Raw genomic sequence first — 18,735 nt, 5'->3', positions numbered from 1 at the left:
TACATAAAATTCCCATTTTTTGGAAAAATTTTCCTGCAGAGCTGCCCTTTGTTTATGTATATCTTACTTCTTGTTGTATCACTTCTTAACAGATTTCTTATGAATCATGAAAGGGATGGTGTAGTGATGGGAATTTAATAAGGGTTGTGTAAAATTACAATTGTAGTGTGTAACACGCATGCTGTGCTCTCATTTGAGGGTTTGTGTTGTGCAAGTTTGATCAACCCAGTGAGAACATTGCTGAGGTGATTATGAAGTCCACTTCACAAGTTATCCCATTTGTGCAGAGAGGTGTCACGATTGTGGTAGTGTATTATGTCAAGAGTGTAGTAAAAATCACTGCTGTACAGTATATTGGTGATATATTGATGATATTACATGTCATATTATGGATTAGAAATATGTGAGTGTGTGCTGATTTGCAGTAGAGCTGTTCTGTGTAAATCAGTTTGAAATTCTAACAGATTTCAGTTCACCCACGTGAGGCTTCACCCTTTCTCTGTGAATGAAGCAGCTATTTATACTTATTTGTCCCTTTGAGCCTGCATGGTGTACACCTTCACCTTGCAAGTGGTGCCACAATGGGGAAGGTACAGTTCTAACAGATTTTGTGAGGCTCTGGCTGCCTTGTGTAGGTGACCGTAGCACCTACTGATTCACAGCTCCAACCTTTTCACTCCTTAAGTATTGCAATACCCATCCCATCCAGATAGGTCCCAGCTTTTTTTAAAATAACTGCCATACAAAATCAAACCTATTTCATGCATAAGATTTCATATTTATTTTATAGCGTAATTCAGAAGCTAAAGACACTGCTTGGGGAAAGTTGTGTATCTTTTATATTATAACTGTGTTTATAAAGTTCTCTTTCCCCATATTGTCTTGTGACCTGATCTCAAATGCTGTGAGTGTTTTTTGGCAATAAAACCCAGTAACAGCATAACAAAACAATAAGGTAATTCTTGACTGTCCTTTGCCTTCATTGTCCATTAAAATGAGTTCAGTCTTTTGGAGGCCTCACAAAAGAGCCACTGTTGGGTGTGACTTATTTCTTAACATTTCTGCTGATTAATCCACATTGTTTGTTTTCTGACTGTCAGCTAGGTCTGAAATTCTACTGCAGAGAGTTTCTGAGGAAAGTTTCAGAGTTGGTAGCAGTTTGTGACTTTTAAAACATGTCACTAATGGGCCTACAGTAACCTGTGGCAACTCTGGGGATGTGAAACATCAGCTCATTGACAGAAAGATCTTGTGACAAACCCTAATCAGCAGTAGTCCTACAGTGCCAGAGAGCAAAGTCTTGAAAGTGTGAAACTATTCCTTAATAACAATGCTGAATTGCAAGGACTTCTTAATCAATTATCTTTCCCTCTTGAAGCAGTCTGTGTAGGATCAGATATCCTCTGGGAATCCCATAGTTTTCCTACTACTGAAAAAGTAAACTGAAGAAGTACTTTTCCTTAATTCTTAAATCTCTTTCATCCTTATCCTGCCAATACCAAGACGTGTGAGTCGTGGATTCTCAGTGGTATTCTCAGTGACCAGAAACGAGAGATACTTTTAAAAATATATGGCAATCAACATTTTTCATATATGGTGTGTATCATATCTTCACTTTCTTGGCTGGCAGATTACAGGATCACAGGATGTTAGGGGTTGGAAAGGACCTCCGGAGATGAGTCCAAAGCCCCTGCCAGAGCAGGACCATAGAATCTAGCACAGGTCACACAGGAACGCATCCAGATGGGTCTTGAAAGTCTCAAGAGACGGAGACTCCACAGTCCTTCTAGGGAGCCTGTTCCAGTGCTCCATGACCCTTATGGTACGGAAGTTTTTCCTCATGTTGAGGTGGAACCTCCTGTGTTGTAGTTTATATCCATTACCCCTTATCCTATCATAGGGTGCAACTGAGCAGACCCTGTCCTCTCCCTCTTGACACCCAGTCCTAAGATATGTATAAACATCTATTAAATCCCCTCTCAGTCTTCTCTTCTCCAGACTAAAAAGCCAGAGGTCCCTCAGCTGCCCCTCATAGGGCATGTGCTCCAGTCCCTTAATCACCCTGGTAGCTCTCTGTTGGACTCTCTTGAGTCCCTCTTGAACTTGGGAGCTGAAAACTGGATGCAATATTGCAGGTGGGTCCTCACCAGGGCAGAGTAGAGGGGGAGGAGAACTTCCCTCGATCTGCTGGACACATTCCTCTTAATGTACTCCAGTATCCCATTGGCCCTCTTGGTCACAAGGGCACATTGCTGTCCCATGGATAACTCGTTATCCACCAGGACTCCCAGGTCCTTCTCCACAGGAATGCTCTCTAGCAGATCACCTCCTAACCTGTACTGGTGCAGTTTATTATTCCTTCCCAGCTGAAGGACTCTGCACTTTTCCAGATGTATAATTCTACTGTGTTTTGGTTAAAGGGATTGATAAGAATATATAATTCTGCCTCAGAACTACCCTTTTTCACATTGTGGAGCCACACTGTTTTAAAATAATTCTCTTAAATAGTACACTTGAAAACTTGTTGGACCAGAGAAGTACCAGGACTGAAAAACAAACAGGAGAAAAAAATAAATGCTATTATTAAGATAAAAACACTGTCTTTTGTCCAGTAGGATCCAATAGGCTTCCTTGATCTAGCAACAAAATAAAGTTTTGGGTTTCTTCACACCCTTTTAAGGACAGTTTGTATATTAGGAAACCAGACCTGGGTTATTTGACTGTATAATGCTATGCTAAATCTCTGAACAGGGTTATTTGAAAGAAACTTTTCTTCAAATAATCACAGAAGCATTTTACTAAATTGATGGAATAGTTTAGATGAAGTGTAGTTTTGTTCTTGAAGATGCGTGTGGTGGGTTGAAATTCACCCACCCTAACACTGACTTTACCAGACTAGCTCAGTTTGGAAGCAAATGGATCTGTATTTACAAGCCAAACTACAATCTACAATGAAATGCAATGAATATGTACAAATATACAGTATTTACAATATTTGCAGGTATTTACAATTAATAAAACAGCACAAAAACCCTCCTGGCCAAAAGACCAGGGAAGAGACCATAACAGCTTCTCCTTCCTTGCCTCCCCCTGACTCCCCTGTACAAAGGGAAGAGATAAAGAAGCAGGATAGGTTAATACTAGTCAAAAACAATGCAGTCAACGTCAGCAGATGCCTGTTAATACCTTCCCAGTAGAGAAGCAAGAAGAGAGGAATAGAACAGAACAGAACTGAACTAAAGATTGTTTGGGGAACCAAATCTTATGGGAGATATCCCTCCAATGGAATTGTTTAGAATAATCATTATTTTCCTTTTTATACCCAGTTGTGATTTATTTACATTTTTACTACTTTCTGCTCAGAATCTGTGAAAAATTGTAAAGGCATAGCCCTCAACTACCTCAATGTGTAAAGACATGCAGCTGTGTATTTGTGTATGGGTGTCTGGGTAACATGGTATTGGATGCCATTAAGCACTCCTGTGATTTAGCATGTAGATGTGTCAGGTTTTGTACTCTGTCAGTAATGTCCTTACAGAAGACTTGGTATCATTTGAAGGTAACAATTGCTTTTTCCTGCAGAACTGAATCTTACTCTCCAATGTATTAATAATCTATCAGTAATTGCTCTTAATCAAGCAGTAATACACTTTCACCAATGGAAATGATTGACCTGTGTCTTGTGACAATTTTATGTAGTTGCACTTAGTACTTAAGACCTTTGTGATGTGTTTTCAGATCTTCAGGATAAAGTACTGTATTGTGTAATACAAATGTCTTAAAGTCAGTATTTGTGTTTTGAAATATGAATTCAGGAATATTTTTACTGTGTTAAATCTGGAATTACTGGTTCCTTTACCGGAGTTGTTTTGTAAATTACTCTACTTACAATTACTACAAACAAAATTAGAATGAATGTCCAAAACCTAGCCTTCTTCACAAGAGACAGCAAAGACTTCAACAGTTGAAGTTACCTAAGATCAAGGCAAGATTGATTCATTTTACTTATTCTGCCTCTTTGTCCTTTTTGGCTTAAAAACGCTTCATTTATTGTTTTACCATATTTTTCTGTTCTCTTTTCTGTTTTGAAAACCTCTGTTTTTTTCACTAGAGGTTGATTGTCACAAGTATTTGCTGAAGACGTTTTGTCAGTCGATAGAAATATTACAGTAGGTATGGGATTTTGAGAGGGAAGGTATGTTTGCTGATAAATTCAGGACATAAAATGGAAGCAGATATTCTATTGAAGTGATAGTAACGTTAATATATATATGTTCGTGTTGCTTTTATTTGTTAGGCAGCAGCTTAACAGTGATAGCCAGAGAACGTAAAGTTTATATATGAAAAGTGGGAAAGTTGCATAGTAAGCAGAAAACCAGTCATATGGTATTGCTCCTTCTTACTCTGATTTGCCGTATCAGAACATGTCTGTTAGCTTTGGGCTCCTTAGATCTATTTATTTCTGAAGAGTATCTACACTGGTGCTGTAATTGCACCATCCCAGAGATTTCCTTTCCCTAAAAAGAACATTGCATTTTTTCCATTTTATAGGACAGCACCTTATGTTTCACAAAAGGAAACTATTTTTATATACTTAATTTTCTAAGTCAGCTACATTTTTAACAATTATTCACTCTGGGTAAATTAGTTACTGGAGAGAAAGGTAACCTTTTTACTCTTCCACCTGACATTTTGTTGCTATGGAAACCATTTGTTTATGAAAAGAGTATCAGAAACCTCTGGATAGAATAGTAGGATAACTAATAAAGTATATTTATGAAGATCTGGATTCTGTATTTAAATGATGCACTTAGGCTCCCCTGTCTTCTCCTTTGACCCTTGATACTTGAAAGAGAATCTGCCAGAGTGACAAGAAGTTGTTCCATTGTGATTCTCTTGCTGTGCTATTAAACCAGTTTTTTCCCAAGAAGGACTGTAGCGATAGTATGACCTTTAAAATTTAAGTTTCAGAAGCCTTTACTATTTTCTGTCTAGAAATTTTTACATCATCTGATGAGGGCTTTCTTTGGGGCATGCTGGATACAGCCAGGTGACCCTCTTATCTCAGGATGTGGCTGGGTCTGAATCTATTGAATCTCTGAGTCTATCATCTTAAACATCTTTTCCAGCTAAAATTATGGTATGATTCTACGATAAAAGCTTGTTTGATTGTCCTGATTGCAGCCCTACAGTGGTGAGTTATTGCTTGTCTTCCATGTCTAGTGCAGCTTACAAGTGAGATAACAAGAAAATTCAGGGCTCTAGTAACAGTGTACGAATAGAGTTCTTAATTATTCAGCTTCCTCCTAAGCCTCCTTCAAATTTAAGTCACAAGATAACTTGTTTAAATCCTCATCATTTCATTGTGTTGCCAGTAAGCCGTGGGTTAGGGTCTGTCACCATACGCTTTGTACAAACAATGACCAGTAACAAAAGAAAATTCCTTCATGCATTCTTTTCTTTCCAGAGGTTAGAATGTAAAAAAGAAAGGGGTTTAGGTAGGTCCTGATTTAGGTAATTCAATACTCTTACCAGCCTTTGTCAGTAAATGAAGGAGATTAGCAGTGCACCAAGCCTTGTTTCAGCAATTTGTAGCACGTCTTTAATGCAGATACAGTTCTATGGTATAGCAAATCATGAAACCTCCTCTGTATACACCCAGGTTCACATTTGGGTTCAAGAGATAGAGCACATATGTTGTTCTTCTCTCTATGACACACTGTTTTTCCACTGAACTTGGAGGCATTTATTTCCTCTTGAGTAAACAACAATTGTAGGTATAATACTTTGTCAAGTAATAATAAGCAGTTGCATCATTCACCTGGACTGTTTAAAAAGGAGGAGTGGGGATTGTTTGTATGCAAACAAAATGTGAATTTCTTAAAAAAATAACAATAACAAGAACCCTCCTTTAAGTATACTTTCACCTAATTTAAACTGGAGAGAAGTTTGTGTTGTCACCTAAAATGCAGGCTAAGTATGAAAGTTGAATCACTCAGATTTTTTGTTTGACCAAGTTTTCACCTGTTGTCTTCTTTGCTGTGTGTGAGTGTATGTTTGCATGTGTGTGTATTTCTGCATGGACAGGCAGATTCCTGGATTTGTAATGGAATGCATACATAATATTTGCAGAACAAAATGGAAATTGTTCTGCTGTATTTGGTAGTGCTGACTCTATAAGCTTTAACTAAATTTTAAGTATTTAGGAGAAAAATAGGAATTATTTCCTGTTAGCAACTCCCAACTTTGTGCATTATCTTTCAAGAACTCCATAATTTATAATACAAATTGAAACTAGAGACAATTCATAATAACCTTACTACTCTTTTTTAGCAGTAACTTCTGTTCCATTTGTGATAACATTTGGACCTTTTAAAAACTTCATCAACACTATGAAGGGCAAACTCCTTCCCTCGTTTCCATTCTCTCAGCTACCATCAGAGTTGAAATCTATTGAATTGGTTAACCAGTCATCGTGTTTTACATACTCTGTACCTGAAAAACTGAAAGTTAAGCTTTCTTTAAAATAACCTTAATTAAATACAGATTTTCATTCATTCTTCATCCATTTCATCTAAATAATACTGGTATATGCATAATCTGAAAAAAACCCCAATGTGTACATTTATTATTTCACTTTCTATCATAATACCATATTTAGTGCTATTTCTCTTTTTTGAACACATCATCGCTCATCAGTTGCTTTTCAATCTGCATGTGGAGATACGCCAGTATGAAAACTCTTCCTGTTACTCAGGGTCACTGAATATGAGCTATCTGCAAACATACAAAATGAAGTAATTTTTACTGTTTTGTTTCTTTTGAATTAGGCTCATGCACAGTTAGTTCGAGAGGTTGATGTAGAGAAGGTGTCAACTTTTGAGAACCCTTACGTAGATGCAATAAGAAGCTTGTGGAACGACCCTGGAATTCAGGAGTGTTACGATAGACGACGGGAGTATCAGTTGTCAGATTCAACTAAATAGTAAGTACATGGTGGATACAAACAACTATATATAATTTTCTGTTTCTAATAAAGCAATTTTCACTTTTTAGCTTCTTGTGCTATGTGTCTGCATACATGTTTGTCTGCAGATGCAGCAAAATACGCATACCTGAATATATATTTACTAAATTGCATTCAGAGGATACTTTAAGGAGTGAAGCAGGTCTAGTTTATGGTTGTATCCTCTGTCTGTTTCACAGAATGACAGTCTGTGGTCATTTGAAGTCTTAAAGTGGACTCTTAACTAGGAATAGTTATCACTAATGTTTTGTGGGTTTTTTGCTATACTTGCTAAAGCCCTTGCTCTCTTCTGATGCACACTCACAAGTACTAGCTGTACAATAATATTTACAAGTAGTATGGCAGTAGTGAATACTGAGAACAGCAATCAAGGTAGACCTCCATACAATTCATAAAAGTTGTAATGCTCTAGAAGTTCGATTTTTCCCAGATTTCCCCCTTTTCCATTAGAGATTACTTTTAGTAGTCCTGGTGCTGAGGTAAATAAGACTCAATAGGGATTCTAGTCTTTTAATGAACTGGCTTTGTTTTAAGGAAACAAAACCTAAATTTTAAAGAAAACCTGGCTGTGAGGAAGACAAAGGGAAAGCAGTTTAGGTTAAACTATGTTTAATAAAATCAACAATCACAAAAATGTGTATGTTACTAAATTTTGTCTAGAATGTTATGCTTTTAATTTCTTGGGGCAGAAATCTTATAAACTAGCACTGTGAAATTTAATATTGGAATCTGAGAACTGCGTGAAGATTGACTCCATAGTGACTCATGAGTATAGCTCAGATAAAATTTTTCATCTGTTGTCAAAGAAATGGATCGTGGTAAGGAACGTTGACCAAAACTATATTAAAAAATGCAATATTGTTAATTATTAAAGCTGTGGCAAAACCCTCCACGTTCTCTGCAGAATTTTTGTAGTATATATATGAAAGTTTTTATGGGGGCATCAGTCTAGTCTCCATTTGTCACATGTACATGAATGGAAACTCATTGGAACAGGGCTGTAGATGCCTGAGATGACAGACAGACAGTAGTCTGAGGATTCTTACCTAGCATACTTCATATGTTATTTAGTCAAGACAAACTTATTAGTATCTTGCCGATGCTAATTTGGACAATTGAAGAGCTACAGATGCATGAGGTAGATCTCTTCAGGCTTACTCTGATGCTGTCACCACACCATGTTCTTAGCCTGTATTTGCCCTATGCGTAGAGTTCCCATTTCCTTTCGCAGTTTGATGTCCTGTGGAGCTTATCACCTTCACAGCCTATGGCTTCTGTAATTTGTGCGTGCCTATGTTGGTGCAGAGTGCTATAAGGGACAACGACGTCTCTCTTGTATTGTCCCCAAAGACAGCATACTGCGCTTTGGTTTAAGTGGTTAAAGAATGTGAAAAACTTCAGAGTGCATAGAGGGTGAAAAGAGAATTTCAGAGGCAAGCTACTGATCATAAACTTCCATAATGTTTCAGTAACTGAAATGAGCAGCAAGCACAAGCAGAAGGTGAATCAGAGCTTGTTTTATACTTTGAATTTCTTGTATTTGTAGGTCATAACTTTGTTTCCACAACAGATGCACTACTGGTTTTAAAGCGAAAATAAATTAATTTTGTATGCTTGCCTTGCAGGATAAATATGTAATTGTATTTCAGATGAGATTGTGTGGATTACTGTAGTTTTGACCTCATTCTAGTGAAATTATGATCATAGTGGATATTTGGAATGGTATTAAAAACTGTACAGAGTGATTCATTAATTAGCAATTAGAAGCAAATTGGCTAGCATGTTGCCTTGAAAAAGGTAAATGTACTAACTGTTGGGTTATTTTTCAAGCTCAACATATTCAGCAATTTAACATGAGCTTTTGCAGATTTGATGACTTTGTTATAGTTGATGCTATGGATTTAAATTAGAATTGTGAATCACTCTACAGGAGTGTTTAGAACATCCTTTTCTATATTTATTCTTGCAAGTACACATATTTTCAGGTATGTAAGTCCAGTAAAAGCAACTAGTGGAAAGTAAAGAAACATTGTTACAAAAATATCATATGTGTGTTTTGCAATAAAACACCAAAATAGAATTTGCTGGCTTCAAATCTCTGTCGTGAAGCAGGGTGAAAAAATGCATAAAAATTACTACAGGGATTCACAAAGCAGTAAGACAGAAGTAAGTACCCAGTGCCCATTGACTTGGTGAGTCTTAGTAATTTCTTTTGAGATGAGGTATAAACCACAATGCTTTGTTGTCTACCAGATATCTTGTAAGCATACATGTCAATATTTTTCAAATATATGTGCCAATATGTACATGTGTTCTTCATTCGTCCCTTACTCTAATCTTCTCACAAGCTTCCCCCTGTATTTTTATAGTATTAGTATTTTCATTCTGTTCCCTGTATTTTTTTTCACTCATCAGTGTTACTGTACATTGTTTTCCTAAATGTCTTCTGTAATTCTGTTTCTTTTCCTGTTTCTAAATTCTATTTCTGGGTAATAATATATCCTGTATGCTTCTGTACTTCTTCCTGTCATCTTTAGGCTTGCTTTTGCCCTTGTTAGCAATACTTCTGATGTTTTTATACCCCTTGATAATACCTTGAAAGAATACATCAGAAATTTGTTAACCAGAAGAGGAGAGACTAGTGTCTAAACATGAAAATTTCCAGCATTGTGGGAGCTGATTTGAACTTCTATAGAGACTCAGCAAATACATTCAATTTCTTGCCCTTGTTATTGGATGCTCCAAAGGGTTAGGTGTTGTTTTTAAAAGCAGTTTCTAGACTTCTCTGTATTTGAAGAGCATATCACATAAATAGGAATTACTGACTTCCCATGTACATTACAGGGTAACTTAGCCACCTAACACTAAACCACTGCCTTTTAAGATACTGCTAACAATGTGAGACAGTTGTAAACTTACACCGCGCTGTGAATTGCCTTAAGTAATAACTATGTCAGCTGAGCTCGTTCAGTATGTACTGTACAGGATAACAAAACCTTAACTCAAAGGCAAACAGGTTACTAGTCAAGAGTCTTATTATATCACAGCTTTTCAAAGCCTGTAAACAGGAGAGGTAGCAATCATACTGCAAGAGTGACAGTTGTCATCAGTTACATTTCACACTTACATGACAACTTACTGAATTTGGGTTGCAATTAGGATTTGTGGAGATTGATTGCTGGTTTTCCCTAATGTGACTCTAAGGGGTTTCCCTTAATGGAGTTAATACTAGGAAGTATTTTTAGAAGTGGAAAGGGTCCTAGAGCCTTGCTGAAGAATTTCATCTTTCTCTGGCCTCACGAAATGGAAATACTTCATCATTGTGTACCTCCAACCAAGGACTTTCTAGTTGCTACACAAGCACTGAGAATTCTTTAGTTTCCCTTCCATGGCTGTTTTCTTCTGACACTTCAGGTAGTTAAATATAATTTTCCATCAAGTTCCTACTCTGCTGTGTTAGCTGGGCCTATGGCTGTTATTTAATACACTACTTTATTAGTTATACATGTCATGGCATTTTCATCCATACATGAGAGTCTTTCAAGCTTTTGTTCCTTCATTTGGTGACATTTTTAACAACTTAGTTCTTACAGTTAGACAGCCATGTATATAGCTGTGGTCATGTGAGGTGAGTTAGCTGGACTGTTAGTACAGAAATGCAGATTCCAGTATTTTAGCATGTAAGAAGAGCTTCAGGATGTGACTCGGAGGACACGTTCAGAATACACTATTAGCTGTGAATAAAGAGATGTGTTCCAGTGGTCTGCTCACTAATGTGCATGTTTCATGTATTGTGACACCATTGCATACATTCTAGTGCTTTGAAGTTTTTTGTAACTTGAGATGAACACTTAATTCTTTTAATATCTAGCTGTTAAAAATAACATTTTCCTTCCATGTTCCACTTCTGAAACACGTACATTTCAGTGAAATTACTGTGTACTAAATAGGACATGCCTAGAGGCAAGCAAGGGAAAGGATCAATGTATGAGTACAGCAGTTTTTAGTCCGTTTGCTCCATTTTTACTCCTCTAGCAATCAGACCATTTCCTAAAACTGTAGGGAATTCTTGGGGCATCATGAGTCTGTGTGAGCCTTTCCCAAGGACTAATGTCTGAAAGTGAGATGTGCTATGTGGCTGACACTGGTACAGCAAATTAAGAACAACTATCTGTGTGTTGTCTGTGTAACTCATTTATGGGGATGAGAAAATCATGTGTTCATAATTTATAAGATACATAAGCATGTCATTGCTTAATACTTTAATAACGTTCATTGATTATTTCTTCCCTTTATTTTTAAAAAAAATTGTAAAGCTATAGTTGGAGGCAATTTGTCTTGCAGAATGGTAAATTCTGCTTTCATGTGTTCAGGTTACACAGCCTTACTTGTGTAAGCTTGTAACGTAAACCCAGCAATTAAAATGTAAGTCTGAAGATTAAGACCCAAGTACTGGCAGCAGAACCATGCTAACCCTAACTTTCGCCTTAGATATAGTCCTCAACTATAAAAAGAAAATCTGATGAAAATGGGATGTGAAATCTGCTACGTAACAAAGGACAGCATCCTATAGAAAAACTGAATATTATTAACAGAATTAGGGGAATTCAGAAAGGGAAGTGGGGTATATGAAACAGTATACAGTATTTCTTTAAGGATCTTTGGATCCTTTTTTCATGCGGTGCTGAACATGGATCTGGGTGGGAGAAGGATAAAAGGAATACAGTGTAAACTTCTTTCTGTGTCACTGCAAAGATCTTTGATTTACTGTTTTTACTTTAGATTAAGTTTAGATAGTACTGGAATGTGGTAAATTAGCCTCAACTTTTCATCAGTATTATTGAGGCTCAGAAATCCAAACCTTTACAGAAATTCTGAAAACACAGCCCATACTTGTTTACACTTACCTTTTTTTGTTTTGTTTTGTACACTGAAAATTGATTCAGTTCACTATGTTCCTGCACATTAGCAAATAGGACACTTGTGTCAATTACTCTGGCCAATCTGTGAGGTAGGAATAATCTTGCTACAACAACTTTAACATTTTGCATATGTGGCGTTGAAAGACAATCACATTGGATGCATTTTCAGAAATGCATGAAAAGGCTTTTCCTGTTCAAACTTTGTCTTCCAGCACCTGGTGAAAACTAGTGGTAATTTTAGGTAGTCTTATCAACCAGTTCAGAGTTTTGCAAAAGAAACAAACCAAAAACCTCCACTCTCCCAAAACTACACCAAACCTTGACAATGGTACGGAGGGTAGCACCATCCAGTACCAGAATAGCCAGGCTCCAAAGGACAGAGATACATCATAGAATATTTTGAGGTGGAGGGACATTGAAAGGTCACCTAGTCTAACTATCCTGCAGTGAGCAGTGGCATCTTTAACTCGATCAGGTTGCTCAGAGCCTTGTTCAACCTGACCTTGAATGTTTCCAGGGATGGAGCATTTATCACCTCACTGGATGACCTGTTCCAGTGTTTCATCACCCTCATTGTAAAGTATTTCTTCCTTACAACATATACAAATCTCCCCTCTTTTAGTTTAAAATCATTACCCCTTGTCCTTTCACTACAGATTCTGGTAAAATGATTATCCCCATCTATTTCACAGGCCACTTCGGATACTGAAAGGCCACAATGAGGTCTCCCTGGAGCCTTCTCGTCTCCAGGCTGAACAACTTGACATTCTTAGCCTTTCTTCAGAGGAGAGATGTTCCATCCCTTTGATAATTTTTGTGGCTATTATATAAATTCTTATTAAATAGTTTGTCTACTTATCCATAGTCATAGTCTTTGTTTAGGTTTTTATTTTCACTAGCGCTACCATTGTATGTGTGTGAGATACAGCATTTTGTAGAAAGACGTATCTATGAACTGTCCTAACTAGGAGGAAAATACTTTTTCTGTGGGTTAAACCTGAGAGGTTTAGGGTTAAAAAAATGTAAATGTTTATATTTGTTAGCATACTTGGAAAAAGTCACCCCTGCGTTCTCTCTTACATGTGGTTGATACAAGTCATTTGACTTGCATATGAAATGTGTGCCTTGCTTTTATGGCTGTGGTTACACTGAAATAGCCTAACAAATGAAGAAACTTTGTAGAGTTTCTTGAGACTTGTCCTTTCCCTCTTTCCCTGTATTAATTCTCCTCATACAGATTAAGAAGCATTGTTTGCTGGGTGGGTGGTAACAGGTAATCTTTACTTTTGCTTTTAGATGGTCTCTTTTATCAGTGCCAATAATTACCATTATCTCAACGTGTTTCATTTTGGTTTAGAGGTATCTCTTGGGCTATTTCTCATGTGGTGCCAGGCAGATTCCTGCTCCTCAGCCCTGCATTTTAGAGACACTCTGCTCTCTGGGGATTTCGGTGCTCAAAAAATCTTGCAGGCAGGCTGCTTCTGAGTATAGGGTTTATTAATGTACTAGTGAATATTAATTCAGCATCTTGTCACATCAGTTTTGCCTGCTGAGTTAGATTGATTAATTAGGGTATACACTAAGTTACAGAAACTCATCTTACAGAATTATTCCTGAGAAAAGTCTGCTTTATCATCTGATTACATGGAATAAAAATCTGCTAACAGGAAATGCTAGAAAAGGAGTAGTTCGTGGCTGGAGGATGGTGTTTAAAGTGCCTGGTCCATGTTTCTTCATGTTGGAGATGTTCCAAGACCTCATTTGCGGAAAGTAAATTCAAATAAGTTTTGATAATCTATCTTCAGTAGCTGCTCTTACTCTGATAAATTAATTAAGGGTGAATGTTGAGCTTCATCTTTATGGTCATGGGGATTATATTTAACTTGTTGAAGGTTGTTGGTTAAAGAAACTGTGGTCAGTTTCCTACAGTTAAAAGTCTCACTTCTTTTCCTGATTTCTGTATGGGAAATGCATGTAGGAAAGTAGGGAGCAAGTCAGTCTTGATCCTGCTCCTGCAGTTTATTTTGAAATGTGGACAACAGTACTTTCTAAATGTGCTGTCTTTCACAGCAGCATCATTAGCATTTCCATAGCCTAGCAGCTTCCCTGAATCAGCTGCAGGCTGGGACCTTGTCTTAGGTGATGCAAAATGCCTTAAAAATAAGTGCTTTGCTCTCAGCACTGACTGGGAAACAAAAGCCTTTCCCGGGTTCTGGTCAGCGTGCAGATGACAAGTACGCTGTGAGAGGGTGGGTGGCTGTTCCTGCTGATGTCAAGGGAGAGCCATTGCACATCGTCAGAGTAACACACCTTCTGTCTGTTACTACAGCAACCCCGTGGAAAATTACCTCAGCAGCCACTAGAATTCATTTTTACAAAACCAATTACAATACAGTTAACTCAGACCAATGTAGTTTGGCCTTTTTTTTTCCCTTTTTCTTTTTCCCTCAAGTAATTTTATGGTGCCCTTTTTTTTTTTTTCCACCTTGTGTAAAGCCTGTACTCTGGTTGAGAGGCCATATAGCTATGGTGTGTCTCCTCAAAGTAAGATACTTCTTAGCAGGTAAAAATAAACTCAAGAGTCCCATACAGTTGAGACCTAAATAACTTACACAGTTGCTACTTCCAGTACAACTCAATTGCCTGTGGAAATGCTGACTGTTACCTACTTTTGAACCAGCCTTCAGGACAGCTGCCAGGGTATTTCCACTCTCTGTATTGTTAGTATAATTTTAAATTTTGAAGTTACTAAACTGAGGAAACATCTGGTTTAGAAAATTGTTGACAACACTTTTTGTGGAAGTTCGTGTTTATGACAAGTCTTGTGGTTTATTTGCAACAGTCCATGTGTAGCTTCTTCTGGTATATGCTGAAGAGTTAGCTGCATTCCAAAGGCCATATTTGTGTGTACATTTTGAATTAGACACTTATCCTAAAATATTCTTAGCTGAATATCTTTTACCTACTTCAGTCTTTGGTTTGCCCAGATGAGCAATACGTTTCTCAGTACTTTGTTCAGGGTTGCATTTGGTGAGTGATTTAAAGTCATGGTGAATTGTTTTTTTTAATAAGCAGATACACAAAAAAGTGAATACAGATCCCGGCACAATCTGGCGCTTGACCACAAAGGAGACTCAGCAAGAACCATAAATACAGGAGGCAATAAACTAGTTACTCACAAATTAGTTCCACCTGAGGCGGCAAAGGGTGCTGCTGCAGTATGTTAGCTGTTAAGGCTGTAAGGCACTTCCCACGCGCCTGGCATGGCAAGAGACTGATGCTGGTTGATGGAAGGAGTGCCACGCAGTCTCAATGGCTAGTCTGGCTCCAGCAGGACGGCAAGCTCTGTTGACGCATTTCCATGAAGGGCTCTTGTGTCTTCCTGGGTAAAATGAGGCACGGCACAAATTCCAGTTGCAAGGCAAGTGAGGGTTGGCTCCTAAGGCTTGTGGCTTCTTGGGCTTGCAATAAGTAGGGCTTGTGGCTTCTATCCCAGGTCTTGGACAAGGTGACTTGAGGCAAGGCAAATCCAAGCAGGCAAGTGCAGGCATAGGCAAATTCAGGTGAGGCAACTCGAGGCAAGGTGAGGCGAATACAATTCAGCATGCATTTATCACTTGCCTGAGATTCAGTTGGTCCAACAGGGCAACTGAAGCCAGCAAACAGTTACCCAATGAAATGGGACTCTGCCAGGCTGTGGCCATAAAAGGCAAGAACATAGGCCTGGTCTGGGAGAAGCATAGCCCGGTGTACGTGCTCTTACCCCAAAGTAGACTTGTGTCCCAGACTTGTTGGTGCCTGTTGTTTTGTCCCTTTTCCCACGTTACCGCAACTCCTGCAGGAGGGAGTGGGGAGAGGGAGACCGTGTCTAGACATTCCAGAGCCTGTATGGGTTTGTGCTGGGCCAGTTTGGCCCTACCACCACACTTAGCCAGCTAAGGCGATACTTTTTTTTAAATTAACTGTTTTCATTTATTCTAGAGGTTACACAAATTTCAAGAGAGGCTTGAGTTTTTAATGATTTTAGGGTATCTTGATGAAAGTTCTTGTTGTTGCTGCAAGCAAAGCGTTCAGTCTGATTTTCAGAATCAGTCCCCTGGTTCAATATCCACATGTGTAACTTTCCAAAACACTTCACGTCATTTACCAGCAGTCCTGGCTAACTGGGGAGGTCCCATTTGACTGAATGTTAACAAATGTGACACCCATCTACAAAGAAGGGCTGGAAGGAGGACCTTGGTGCTGAGGAAGGTTATGAGGCAGATAATCTTGAGTGCCATCATGTGACACATATAGGACCACCAGGTGATAAGGTCCAGTCAGCATGAGTTTATGAATGGCAGGTCCTGCTGGACTAGCCTGATCTCCTTCCAAGACAAGGTGACCCACTTAGTGAATGAAGGAAAGGCTGTGGATATGAAAGAATCATAGAATCGTAGAGCATACTGGATTGGAAGTGACCTCGAGAGATCATCTACTCCAACCCCCCTGCAGTAAACAGGGGCATCCCCAACTAGGTCACGTTTGTAAAAACCCCATCAAGCCTGACCTTAAATATCTCCAGGGTTAGGGCCTCTCAACGCAACCCTGGGCAACCTGTTCTAGTGTTCCACCACCCTCATAGTAAAGAATTTCTTCGTAATGCCCAGCTTGTCTAGGTCCCTCTGGCATATTGACCACACCACTCAGCTTGGTGTCCCCTGCAAACTTGCTGAGGGTGCAATTGATCCCACCAATGATCATATTGAACAGCACTGGTCCCAGTACAGACCCTTAAGGGACACCACTTGTCCCTCACCCATCTCCATCTCAACATCAAGCCATTGACCACTACCTTCTGGATGTGGCCAGCCAACCGGTTGTTTATCCAGTGAACAGTTTACCCATCAAATATGAATCTTTCCAACTTAGATTGTCTACCTAGTCTTTAGTAAAGCATTCAACACTGTTTCCTTCAACATTGTTCTGGAGATGCTGGGTGCTTATGGCTTAATGGACATAACCTTTGCTGAATAGAAGATGGTTGCATGGCCAGGCTCAAAGACTTGTGATGAATGAAGTTGTATCTGTTTGGCAGCTGGTCACAAGTGGTGTTCCTTGGGGCTCAGTATGTGGTCCTGTTCTCTTTATCAGTTACCTGGATGGAGGGGAACAAATGTATGTTCAGTAAGGACACCAAAGTGTTTAGAAATATTTGCCTATGCTTGGGCATAGGTAGACTCTACAGAGGGATCTGGACAGGCTGGATCAATGAGCTGAGGCCAGTAACATGAGGTGTAATACCACTAACTGACAAGTCTGGCACTTAGGTCACAACAACCCCGGGCAACACTACAGGCTTAGGAGGGAGTGGCTGGAAAGCTGACCAGTGGAAAAAGTCCTGGGGCTGTTAATAGGTGGCTGAACATGAGCCAGCAGTGTGCCCAGGTGGCCAAGGCAGCCAACAGCATCCTGGCTTGTACTAGAAACAGTGTGGCCACCAGGAGTAGGGAAGTGATCATGTCCCTGTACTCGGCTCTGGTGAGGCTGGATGACTCCAAATACTGTGTTCAGTTTTGGGTCCCTCACTGCAAGAATGACATTCGTGGTGGGTTGAAATCCCCCTCCCACATTGACTTGATCCATCTAGCTCAGTTCAGAAGCAAATAAAGCTGTGTTTACAAGGAAAATTACGATCTACAATGGAATGCAATGAATATATACAAATATACAGAATTTGCAATATTTAGATATCTACAATTTACAAAAAACAGCACAAAACCTTCCTGGCCAAAGCCAGGAAAGCTGGCTCTCTGCCTTCACCACCCTGTGCCCCCCCTCATTCCCCCTGCCCCCGGCTTTCTGCAACAAAGGGTCATGATATTTTTACTTAAATGCATACAGTAATATGTTTATTAAGCTTTAAGTTAGAAGAAAATGTGGTAGGGGCTAAATGTCATTATCCAAACCCAAAAAATGCAGCATGTATTTTTTTTTTGTTGAACTGTAGAATCTATTTATTATGATTTGTCAGTATCACAAATAATTACTTTCTGAAGGATTTTGTGCATGCTATGTGATTTCTTTTTTTCTGTGAGGTACTCTTACTAAGTTTGACATGGATTCCTTGATTCTAGGTTTGGGTGTATAATTTTGGATGCTTATTTAGAAAGTCCAGCACTTTTATCTGTCAAGTGAAGAAATCTAAGTAAAGAAATAGGACTCAATGAGTATGCAGAAGGATTTCTTTAAGGACTGTGTAGGCTTTCTAAGATGCTATGAGTGAAAAGAGTGAGAAAGTTGCTGTTTAGTATTTGAATGAGTAGAACTTCAGCAGAACTGTATGAGGATGAGGAAAAGATAAGTATTTCTTAAAGATAAATTAATGTATTTGGCACCTAATGACATCAGTGATTTGTGTGGGGGTGAAAAAAATCCATCTGTCCATTTAATGATTTCCAGTAACAGAGATGAGATCAAATTATTTAGTAACATGCATTTGCATTATTGCTTTTCTAAAATCAGCCAGATGCACGTTACACTGTGTTGTAGTAACATGTTCACTGTACTGAAGGTGAAGAGGTGCAGTAACAGAACTTGCATTGGAGACCACAGCTGAAGCATGCCAAAGGAATGGGCCAGATACCAGTTTATTTATTTAAAATTTTCCTGCACTTGTGAATACCACTGTAGCATGTAATGACCAACAATGCTTCTTTATACCCTTCCAAAATACAGTCACAATACAAAAACAAAACCTTTTTCAAGGGGGGGAGATGGAAAAAGAAGCTAGTTCAGGATCTTCCA

The 18,735-nt window shown here is 38.7% G+C and overlaps 1 protein-coding gene across 1 annotated transcript in view; it reads left to right on the top strand.

The window, feature by feature from the left end:
* The window catches only part of LOC128979568 (guanine nucleotide-binding protein G(q) subunit alpha), a 124,746-nt gene that overhangs the window by 84,651 nt on the left and 21,360 nt on the right, over positions 1 to 18,735 (top strand). The window contains exon 3 of the mRNA XM_054397863.1: positions 6,831 to 6,985. Within this exon, the coding sequence (XP_054253838.1) occupies positions 6,831 to 6,985 (155 nt within the window). The remainder of the gene's footprint in view (positions 1 to 6,830; positions 6,986 to 18,735) is intronic.

This window comes from Indicator indicator, chromosome Z (genome assembly GCF_027791375.1).
Source record: "Indicator indicator isolate 239-I01 chromosome Z, UM_Iind_1.1, whole genome shotgun sequence".
Classification (NCBI taxonomy): domain Eukaryota; kingdom Metazoa; phylum Chordata; class Aves; order Piciformes; family Indicatoridae; genus Indicator; species Indicator indicator.
The sequence above is the reverse complement of the archived record's forward strand: the minus strand, read 5'-3'. Positions and strand labels throughout refer to the sequence as shown.